The sequence below is a fragment of the Oncorhynchus tshawytscha genome, linkage group LG10 (genome assembly GCF_018296145.1).
Source record: "Oncorhynchus tshawytscha isolate Ot180627B linkage group LG10, Otsh_v2.0, whole genome shotgun sequence".
Lineage (NCBI taxonomy): Eukaryota > Metazoa > Chordata > Actinopteri > Salmoniformes > Salmonidae > Oncorhynchus > Oncorhynchus tshawytscha.
This window is the reverse complement of record NC_056438.1, coordinates 57,086,215-57,098,039: the sequence shown is the minus strand read 5'-3', so window position 1 is coordinate 57,098,039 and position 11,825 is coordinate 57,086,215. Positions and strand designations below refer to the sequence as shown.

The following is an 11,825-nucleotide window of genomic DNA, read 5'->3' as shown; positions in this document are numbered from 1 at the left end:
CTCATTTCATTGACATTGTGGGATGTTATGATAAATAGCGCTCTCTGCTGGTGTGTCAAGGAATGGGTTCACCTTCTTTAAAATCAAATCAAATGTTATTTGTCACATGAGTTGAATACAACAGGTGAGGGGTAGACCTTACAGTGAAACGCTTACTTGCAAGCCCTTAACCAACAATGCAGTTTTAAGAAAAATACCTAAAAAGAAAATAAGAAATAAGAAAATAAAAACATTATTTAAAAAGTGAATTAAAAATATAAAAATATAAGAAATAAAAGTAACAGATAATTAAAGAGCAGCAGTAAAATAACAATAGCAGGGCTATATACAGGGGTTACTTAGGACAGTCATAGTGTTTCCCAACTCCAGTACTCAAGTACCCTCAGCAGTAGACATTTGTACTGTAGTCCCAGACAAGCACACCTGATTCAACTGGATTTGGGAAATAAATACTGTACACCTCAACAGGACACACTTGTGTATGTGATCATATGTAAGTGTACAAAATTATGTAACAAGGAAATATATTGGCAAGGAAATATATCATTTGCAGCATCATTGGAAACATGAAAAATCTTTTGAGATGCTTTTTACAGTAATTACAGAAGTGGGTGTGCCTTCATAACATACTGTAGAGATGACATGTGCTCATAATAGGTGCCAGAAAGGCTTGTTCCAATAAGCAGCTGGATTGTGTGATTCCCAAATACTTCTGCTAGAAGTTCAACAGTATTTTGAAGAACTGTCAAAATCCGCAGAGAAATTCTTAGCGTCTGAATAAGAAGAGACTCAGACAACCAGAAATCATGAAGTAAAAGTTTTAACATCAGAATGAATATGTTTTTATAACCATATAAGCAGATCTGACTGAGCACTTACAAAGAGAATCATGGCAAAAAGAGATAATAAAATCAAAGTGAAATCTGAGACGGCAGTTGAAGAGGTAAAAAAAAGAAGAGAGAGGGCCAGGAGGCACTTATCGTAGTGGAGGGAATTTCAGGGAAATCAAATCAGTCCTTTTTGTAAATAAAGTCCAACCCCCACAACTTCCTCATCCTCGACGGTTAGCGTGATGCAGGCAGCCACCACTTACCCAGCCACCCACTCACCTCCAGCGGACTGGGCCGCGACCAATCAGACAGCCAAAAGTCCCAGGGCCATGTGGAAGATGCGCTGGATGGGAAAGCCGCGGCTGTGTGGGATGAGCCTCATAAGCCGTGCACACACAATGGCTGAGTCTTTCCATTTGGAACTTTGGGAGAGAAAAATAACAGGAGGTTGATGATGAATACATCACTGATATGAGACGAGGCAGCAAGAAAGGGGTTGAAACTTGTTTATATATAAACCCATTTAAGAAAATGAAAGAGCGCTAGAGAGACAGAGAGAGAGAGCGAGAGAGGGAGATCTAAATCAAACAAACATAGCATACAGAGTAGAATACAGTAAGTTGCACACTGCACAGTGAGAGAGGGTGAAGAGGGAACATTATGATGGGCAAAAAGAGACAGATCCTTGGTGAAGAACATAGAAATCCATCAGACAGGTATGATTTATTTAACAAGGCCCCGCCAAAACCTAAACTAATATTCCAAAATGAGAGTGGTCAATGTGTCCTGAGGAACACAGAGATATTTCTCTGCCATTCCAAACTGATGAGGCATAGAGCACTGTGGGACGCTTACAGTATAGATGAATAACGCTGTATCAAAGTTTCTCTCTACCATCTTCTTGTCTCACCTTCTGGTGGACTTTTCAAACAGTTACAGACTCAGAGGGTGTGAAAGGCATATAATATGAGGAATAATTCAACAAAAGATTACTCTGCAGCACCTTAAACTTGGGGTAGAGCTTTGAAACTCCCAGACTTGAGGAATCTGATTTGAACTCTGAGCCAGCCACCTCTTTGACAGGCAGTGTGTGAGAGCTGGAGAGATGAGTAACGTGCAGGAGATATACTGCTCAAAGGACAAGAAAATAACACACCTCACCAGTCTTACTCAGTCCTTACAGTCAAGAGTAGGAATAAAATGAGCAGAGTGCCAATTCAAAAAACTATACTGTCATGGAAGTTTTTGAATTGGCACTCTCCTCATGTATCTCTGCTCTTCTGAGTTGTCTCCATTTCAAAAAAGGTTCATACAAGTCAATCCATTAGCAGAAAAGGTTGACACAAGTCAATCCAATTGCAAATGTGCTAAAGGTTTCTGCTGGCTATCAGCAACAGTTGGAGAGATTTGAAGTGAGATTTGAAACCCTTCCTGAGGTATTTAGCCTACAGGGATACCATGCAGGCATAATATGTCTATCTGTATTGTTTTTTTATGTAAGTAATTGATACCGGAGTGCCAAGTCTAGGTCCAAGAGGCTTCTAAACAGCTTCTGCCCCCAAGCCATAAGACTCCTGAACATCTAATGAAATGCCTACCCAAACTATTTGCTTTGCCCCCCCCCCCTTCTTCTACGCTGCTGCTACCCTGTTATTATCTATGCATAGTCACTTTAATAACTCTACCTACATGTACATATTACCTCAATTACCTCGACACCGGTGCCCCCGCATATTGACTCTCTACCGGTACCCCCTGTATATAGTCTCGCTATTGATAATTTACTGCTTCTCGTTAAATATTTGTTACTTTTATCTCTTACTTTTTTGGGGTGTTTTCTTAAAACTGCACTGTTGGTTAGGGGCTTGTAAGTAAGCATTTCACTACACCTGTTGTATTCGGCGCATTTGACAAATACTATTTGATTTGAAATAAGGCGACATTTATCAGAGCAGAGAGCACAACCCATTTGTTTCAAAGCCAAGAGGGATCTGTGCAATTACAACATTCTTTATCGAAATGGACATGGGAATAGGCTTGCAGTGACATTGTTGCAGTACACTTAACTACTGTAGGCAATATGAAGCCAAATCAATCATTCTGAGGCAGATGATACAAGATACATGTTGGCATCAAAGCAAGCAGGAAAACGGCTCCATCAGAGCGGGCAGGGCTGCTGTCTCTCTGATCTCTAACCATGATGTAGATCAAGTTGTTTTGAGGATCAATGTAGAGAAAAGATCCAAACCTTACGAGTACAAAATCTAAAGTTGAAGACATCAGCTGAAAGTTGACCCTCACTTTTTGTACTGACCAATAGAGGGCAGAATTGTACCAAATATATTTAAGTCTTTCTGATAGTAGACTACCAGTACTGTAGGCTGACTAAAGGCTCCTACAACCGTTTTTCATGAGTTACAAATCGAGAGTAAAATATAAAAACGACCATTTTAATGCATGACATATGCTCCAGCTATTCGACCGTGTTTCCAGTCGGTGTAAAAGAGACGGTGGACACTATCACACCAATCACAAGCTGGCTTTCAAATACCAGCCAATAGAAAGTCAGACATATGAGAGAGAGGCGGTCGTGTTTGGGTTTTGTTTTCGGACAGGTGTCGCATGCAAACCTGAGTCTTCCTAGCTAATATTTCAGAGATTATTTGAAATTTACCTAGTTCACAAGTAAAAACAACATCGGACTGAACAATGAATTGTCCGCCATCGAAAAGGATTTATGCAGATTTGCCCGTATGGATCGTAGAAGATCACTGTGATGTAAGAACATTTAGCTAGCAGTAGCTATATTTAGTTAGCTAGAGTTAGCTACATTTTTGTAATATCTAACGTTATCTTGCTAGCTAGTTGCACACTGAAAAAAAATACAATGTATTACCCATTTGAATGTCTCTACAATGGCGATCTGCGATGCTACCTCACTTTCTGAAAATAGCAAATTCCTTAGCTGGCTAAGAGATCACATTACATTTGCTTAGCTAGCTGGCAAGCTAATGTTAGCTAGCTACTTTACTAAGGACTCATATGCATGCTTACTCTATAATTGTAACCAGATTAGGTCTCCTTTCTGGTTTTGAACAACCAGGTTTTTGTTCCAGTCCAGCACCAACACCAACACATCAAATGCAATACTTTGTTATCCAGACTGGAAATCATGATTTTTGTTGATTATCTGAAAGGTAACGTTAGCTTAGTGCTGGAACAAGAAGCCTGCACACCCAGTCCAGGACCCTGGGCTAGATATAGATAGGTACCACTGATCCCCCCACACACACACACACACAGTCCTGCTTGACATATACACATTGTTTTAATGAATTTTGAGAATGTATCTATCTTTTATCTGCTTGAATTGTGTCCCTCAGGTGGTAAGTCCTATATATCGGGCTATAGCATCAAGGCACTTGCCGCTGAAGAACATCAAGATGGTCCATCTGGATTCCCACCCAGACCTCCTCATACCTGTCAATATGCCTGCAGATACTGTGTTTGACAAGGACTCCTTGCTCAGGTGGGATTACTGATGAACAGGGAGACTGGCCTGTACTGTACCGGTAAACATACTGTATGGACACGGACATGCCATCATCCCACATTTTATATATCCTTGAAATCTTTGTTTGCTAAGTTACCTCTTCAGGTAGCCTACAGCACAGACTAACATTCATTCAATTTCACTAACTTAATAGGGCATGACATGACCAGTATTAGCAAATACATTACATGCATTCACTCGCTGATCATGTATTGTTATTTTTTTTTCAGTGAGCTGAGCATTGAGAACTGGATCATGCCCATGGTATATGCTGGGCATGTGTCTCACGTGGCATGGCTCCATCCCTACTGGGCACAGCAGATCAAGGAAGGCGAGCACACCTTTTCTGTGGGAAAAGACTCCTCCACAACCACCATCAGGTAATTAATTGTTAGCCAATCACTTCCTGATTTTCTGGATTTCTTATACAGGGAGGTATGGTTTGACCCAAATACATTTCTTATTTGTACTTTGTTTGATTTTGTTTCAGAGTTACAAGTAAGGACGATTACTTTTTAAGTGACGGCCTGTATGTTCCTCAGGATCAGCTGGAGAATCCTAAACCTCTGGGACTGAGTGTTGTCTTAGTGAACCCTGTGGCGTGTTGCCAGAGGGAAGACATGGGAAGGGACATTGAGAAGAGCTCTGCCAAAAGACCCAGGATAGAGAACAAGGGAGCTGGGGATTTGAATGATGCTCAACCATCTGCTTCAGTTTCCAAGTCTGAAAGCAGCTCTAGTAGCTGTACTGACAGTGTTCAGCCACCAGGTGGCAGTATAACATCAGGGAGCAGCAGCAATGGCAACAACAGAGAAGAGGAAAAGGAACCACTCAAAAAGCCTTGTTTGAAGACTGACAAGGATGAGGGTTCAATGACCTACGCTGTGAACAGCCTTCTCTCCGTTATCAAACAAACTGACCCATACATACTTGACATCGACCTTGATTTTTTCTCTTGTAAGAATCCTTTCAAGGAGATGTATACACAGGTAAAGACAATTATTGGTTACCAGAGGCTGAACCTTCTCAAGAAAACATATACTGCTGAGATGTTGCAGATATCTTACTTAGAATCAGCAGAAGTGTTGTAAGATGTTTAGACATGTTGGTTTTTCCTTGGCATTCATCTCATGATTTGACGCCATCAGTTTTACTTCCCCCTCTGTATACCATAGGATGAGTACAATATTCTACAGGAGCTATACAGCTTCAGGAAACCTAGAGAAGACCCAGATGAGGTGAGAGAAAATACCGTCTGTTCTGAAGGTGTTATGTGTGTCGGAAGGTGTCTCTGTATCAGAAGCATGTGGTGTTTCTCCCCTGCTGTACACTACAACTGTGTCATGTTGTGTTGTTTTCAGGAGGAGTTGACAGAGTGTGTGGAGAGACGTATCCGGCAGCTGGAGGATCTGGAGGCAGCATTTGCAGACCTGGTGGAGGATGATAGTGAGGAGACAGTCAAGCGCTGGGCTGCCAACCCTGGGTAGGGTAAATCCCCTCTACCTTCCTTATGGTATCTGGGCTGGCGTTGCTGAGTAAATCTTCTGTACCTGCCAGGCAGTAATTTCTGCATCAGCCCAACTAGCCCTAATCCTCAGAACCCTTCTATCCTTAGAATCCTTCACTCAGCACTGGCCAGCTTAAAATTGGTACTGGAGAAAGATTAGATGAGATTGAGATCTACTTATGATTATTTCCCCACATATAGTCCCTTGAGAAAGTATTCACACCCCTTGACTTTTCCCACATTTTGTTGTGATACAGCCTGAATTTAAAATAAATGAAATTGAGATTTTGTCACTGGTCTACATACAATACCCCATAATGTCAAAGTTGAATTATGTTTTTAGATTATTATTATTTTTACACATGAATTAAACATGAAAAGCTGAAATGTCTTGAGTCAATAAGTATTCAACCCCTAGAAAAAATTGAGGAAGGGAAGCGCTGCTAAGGTACACAATAGTAGATTTTGGTAGACTGAAGGTGTTCTTTGGTAAAAGGGGTAATCAAAAAGAAAGGAGGACCAAGGCGCTCTTCATATAATTAATTGAAATGCCTTTATTTGTATAGCATGTTCAATGGAAACAAAGTTTACAAACTCCGACGCATTTCGGCTGCTTGGCCTTCGTCATGGAGTACAAAGAAAGGATTTTGAACAGCTTTTTCCAATCAGCCCTGATTTGAAGAGGTAATGGATCAGCATCAGAATGCCTAGAAAGGTAGTTCTAACCTTAAATATGACTGGGCAAAGTGCCAAGAATAGAAGCGCCATCTATTCCATAGTACACTAGAACACAGCCAACATGGACAACAACATAACTGAGGGCAATGGAGCAAAATGTCCACTAGATGACAGCAAATGGACCCATCACGACCCTATAGGAAGGGTGAGAAATCCATATCTTCATTTAAACCAGGGTACTTAGTGACCTGTAGCTTGTAAATCCATATCTTCATTTAAACCAGGGTACTTAGTGGCCTGTAGTTTGTAAATCCTTATCTTCATTTAAACCGGGGTACTCAATGGCCTGTAGCTTGTAAATTCATATCTTAATTTAAACCATGGTACTTAGTGGCCTGTAGCTTGTAAATCCGTATCTTCATTTAAACCGGGGTACTCAATGGCCTGTAGTTTGTAAATCCTTATCTTCATTTAAACCGGGGTACTCAATGGCCTGTAGCTTGTAAATCCCAAAACTTTCTTTTTGGTTTAGCTGTGTAAGACGGTCCCCTTTTCTAATAGAGGCCGGAACATGATCATGATGATTTCTCACCTTTCCTGTAGGGTTGTGATTAGGTAAGCACAATATATCGGTGAACATATCGGAATCGGCCAATATTAGCTAAATATGCCAACATCGGTATCGGCCCAATGTCTAGTTTAACGCCGACGTGCAAAACCGATGTCAAAGCTGATGATGCCACGTAAAATGTTGCATTACACGTGCAACACAGCATTCCTAACCTAACCCACAATGTCTGCGGTGTGGATCAAGCAGTCAACAAATCAAGCAGTCATTTGAACGAGTAAGAAAATTTCAGCGAGACAACTCAAAGACGAAATCCATTAACACCAAGATGATGGAATTCATTGCCCTTGACAATCGACTGTTTTCTGTCATGGGTGATGTTGGCTTTCGCCGACTGGTCGACCACCGGTACACATGTTGCACTACCGGAGTTCCACAGTAATAGCGTCACTGCTATTAGCTTTACGACATAATATGGAACGCCGTTTGGGTCTTTACGTGTCAAAAACGAATTTGGCGCATTAAATAAGCTTGTCATTTGACACGTCAAATAACAGTTCTAGTATAGAATGTTGTGTGATGAATTTGCACATGCAAGCCAAGCGCCACCACTACTATCAGTAGCACTGTCAAAGCTGTACAAAAAAAGTCTGCAAACACCGGACACGAACGATGTGCTTACAATACTGCTTTAGTAATATGTCATTATTTGTTCGACCACAACTTCTGGGGTAGCTAGCTAGTTTTATCCTACTTCGCTAGCACCAATACAACCAGTCTGAAAACAATGACCAGTAGAAACTGCAGTCATTTTCATTATTCTTAACAATGATTTAGGAATCCTTGTGAGTAAGTATTAGCTAGGTAGCCACTTGTTGTCTTCCTATTGAAATTGAACTTCAGTTCATGAAAATAAATGGCTAGCCAGCTACTTAACCCTGTTGCCCAAAGCTCATTTTATAAGCAGCCAGCTAGCTTCATCTGGCTAATGAGGCTCGACCGGACCGGGTTTTGTGTTGTGAAGCTAGACACAATAAGGATTAGGCACAATAGTGGGATTTGCAGTTTGCCTTCAAAATGAAAGTGATGCAGAAGGTTACAATTAGTGGAATTTTGCCATATTTAGACTAGATCATGTTAAACAAGGTTGGAATGTGAAGCAATGAAATGGGGTATCAGTCTACTCTGTGACACCCACAGAACACAACTGTGGAGGCCAAATATACACTGGAGTTGCTTACCAAGAAGACATTGAATGTTCCTGAGTGGCCTAGTTACTGTTTTGACTTAAATTGTCTTGAACATCTATGGGAAGTCTTGGAAATGGCTGTCTAGCAATGATCAACAACCAACTTGACAGAGCTTGATTTTAAGAATAATGTGCAAATAATGTACAATCCGGGTGTGCAAAGCTCTTAGAGACATGCCCAGAAAGACTCACACCTGTAATCTCTGCTAAAGGTGATTCTAACGTATTGACTCAGGAGTGTGAATACTTATGGAAGTGATATATTTCTGTACTTCATTTTCAATAAATTGGCAAACATTTAAACAAAACACTTTGTCCTTATAGGGTATTGTGTGTAAATGGGTGAGCAAAACAATTAATTGGATACATTTTTTAAATTCAGGCTGGAACACAACAAAATGTGGTATAAGTCAAAGGGTATGAATAGTTTCTGAAGGCACTGTAGATCTAGGCCTACTCTATATCTGCAGTGTGTCTTTCCCATGAACAACTGATATAATACCTTTTATCCAAGTTGTCCTCTGGGGTTGATTACCTCTCTGCTGTCTGCCTCTCACACAGTCTGAATTAGATTAGGCTGACATTAGGATATCATTTTAGATAGAGAGATACTGTACAGGCGTGGTACTGTAGGGCTCTGCCTGGAGGTGATGATTATGGTGGAAAATATTGGTAACTTATTTTGAAGGTTTTTTTTCTCTCCTGTTTTTAGGATGACCTCTTTGGTCAAACTGGTGGGAAGCCTGCGGAGTCGAAACGAGGCCCCTGACTACGAAATGGTAAACCAGCTTTTTTCACCGACAGAGTCATCACCATTAGTGTGTTTTTTTTCTACATTTCAATTTCAGGGAAGGAAAATAAGATGAGGAAGAACATAATGTAGCACTAATTAACAGTTTGATTAGATCATTTAATATAGCCTGTCCCCTTAACAGCTAAAAGGGTTTTCTTTTTGCTCTCTTTCCAACCTTTTACTCTGAAAGGCACCATGATGATAAAAAGCTGGCTTTCATTATGTGGTTGGCTGACATTCTCTCCCTTCCTATGTGATGGTTATGATGATGATGATGAAGGTGCACCAGGCGGGGCTGACCTGTGACTACTCGGAGCTGCCCCACCACATCAGTAGTGAGGAGGAGGTTGAGAGACTGGTCCTGGCAGTGGAGCTCGTCCTGGAGGCCCTGCCGAAGCCCACCCTTGTCACTGTCTCCAGGTACGTCAGCGCCACTCACCCTCCCTGGAAAACAGCCATTTTACTTATTCAAAGAAAATGGGATTTGTAGCTTGCTGAAGGACATTGGACATGTAGCAAACAGTTTATTGTTGACAGCCATCCATTTATTTGCAAGATGGAAAGTTCATGAAGTACTGACTCATTCAGTTAGTGTTTGTTAGCAAAGGCGGATGTCAAAGATGTGAAAACATAGTCTTGACGCATATAGACACGTTTGTTCTGCTACTAAGAAATTTGATCTAATCTTCAAATAATGCAGATCTTACGTCAATTGACACAAACACCTTAGTCATTGTATTCTCAGCAAAGTTGTTGTTTTTCATGCAAAACACAGTCCATTTAACAAAGTATAATGACGCATCACCTTTGCCTGGATGACATTGTTTTTGAATGATTGAATTACAAGATTCTGTTCAATCGTGTTATGCAAACTGTCCACATTTCCAAATGTGTTATTGGACAATTTGACAGCTGATTGATTCAGTGTTTTGTTTGGCAGATCCAGTCTGGATGAGTACTGCCCAACTGAACAGGTAAACTCCATCCAGAGTAGGATACTAGCCGTTCTGGAGTCTTTATATGGCTCGTTGGATGTCCATAAGGAGTACGAGACGAAACCAGAGGACAACCTGCCCAAGGCATCATGATACAAATCATCCTCATTTGTGATGCATCCATCAAATGACTGACTTTCACTCAGAAATCATGCACTGGTGTCAGTGTAAGGATTCAGCCTGAAGATACACACATGTACTAGTTTATTTGAAAGGCTTTAAGTTTAAAGTATGAATTAATGGTTGAAAATCAAGATAGCATGTCTACCTGCTCCTGTTATTTTAGTTTTTCCTCAGGTAGGCAGGTGTGTCAAACATATCTATATTCACCTGACCATTGTTACTGATACTGTACAATTTAATGAGGACAGTTTTTATCATTTGTGTTCCATTACTTGTTTGATACTTTCTTGCCCAGTCCAGACAATTTCATATGCAGGCATAATTCACTAAGTGAAAATTTGACTATGGAGCCATTTTACACTAAATGCAGTGATTGCACTGGCAAATTGTTCAACTGTATCTGTAGGAATTTTTCATTTAAATTAATATTAATTTTGTGTACATCTATTTCCCTTTGCTCATTTTGCAAATCTTTTCCCTAGATGCATCCCTTCAATACAATCTGAGGAAGTGCTGAGGACTCTTTTTAAATATTTGTTTTATTTGTTTTTTTGTACTTCAAAGCAGCAAATGAGTATGATTAGATCCTATCCTACCCCACCCACTTCGGTTTGTTTGCTCCCATTGCCAGTTGCTTAGCAACTCTATTCAGTACTTTCACATTTTCATCTCACTGTTTGTACAAATGTATAAATAGATTATTCTCTCAGTCAAGACTATTACATATTATTACAAAACTTTAATGCCTTGGCTGTCAATGCAGAGTACAATTTGTCCCAACTACAGCACTGTCATTTTGAGTGTACAAGAATACCTATTCATGGTTGTACATGAATATATGAAACTTAATTTAATGTTATTCTCATTTAATTCTTACAGATGCTCTCCATAATATTGTTCTAATTTTGAACGTCTTCCAAAGAAAGATAAAAGATACCCATCAGAGGAGGCCATATTTGTTGTAATGTAATCTATTACATTTTCCATGGTTATTATAGACTCAATGGGATTGTTTTGTTTCCTGTTTTAATATTGCCTGTGTTACTTTGAACAGAGCTGGTGCATTTAAATCAAATAAAAAATTAAAAAATCACCCATGACAAATTGTCCAATTATAATATTCATAGCTTTGCGTATGATTTCATGCATCCTGAGGATTGGAATCAGCCTTTCATATTGCCTGGGGTAATTCACAACAGAAACACACACCGACTCAATTAAGAGGACATTGATGCACCTCAAACATAATCATATGATTTTATTTTGGGGATTGCAGCCCACCATTTAAAAAATAATTTATACCACAGCATGATGTAGCCTATTCCACACATCAAGAACATTCTGTGTGTGCACAATCTCTGCTATTTGATGATCCAATGGCTGCTTTTACGCAGGCAGCCCTATTGACACAACTTAGTCCTAATACAGTACCATTCAAAAGTTTGGACACACCTACTCATTCAAGGGTTTTTCTTTATTTTTACTATTTTCTACATTGTAGAATAATAATGAAGACAACTATGAAATAA

The 11,825-nt window shown here is 40.0% G+C and overlaps 1 protein-coding gene across 1 annotated transcript; it reads left to right on the top strand.

The window, feature by feature from the left end:
* Positions 1 to 3,406: 3,406 nt before the first annotated feature.
* Positions 3,407 to 11,389, top strand: lg10h5orf22 (linkage group 10 C5orf22 homolog). The gene is made up of 9 exons (XM_024435641.2): positions 3,407 to 3,608; positions 4,214 to 4,359; positions 4,614 to 4,763; positions 4,874 to 5,372; positions 5,559 to 5,621; positions 5,745 to 5,866; positions 9,098 to 9,164; positions 9,459 to 9,598; positions 10,119 to 11,389. Exons 1-9 carry the CDS (start codon positions 3,540 to 3,542, stop codon positions 10,264 to 10,266), a joined length of 1,404 nt encoding a protein of 467 aa, XP_024291409.1. The 5' UTR covers positions 3,407 to 3,539; the 3' UTR covers positions 10,267 to 11,389.
* The last annotated feature ends 436 nt before the right edge of the window (positions 11,390 to 11,825 follow it).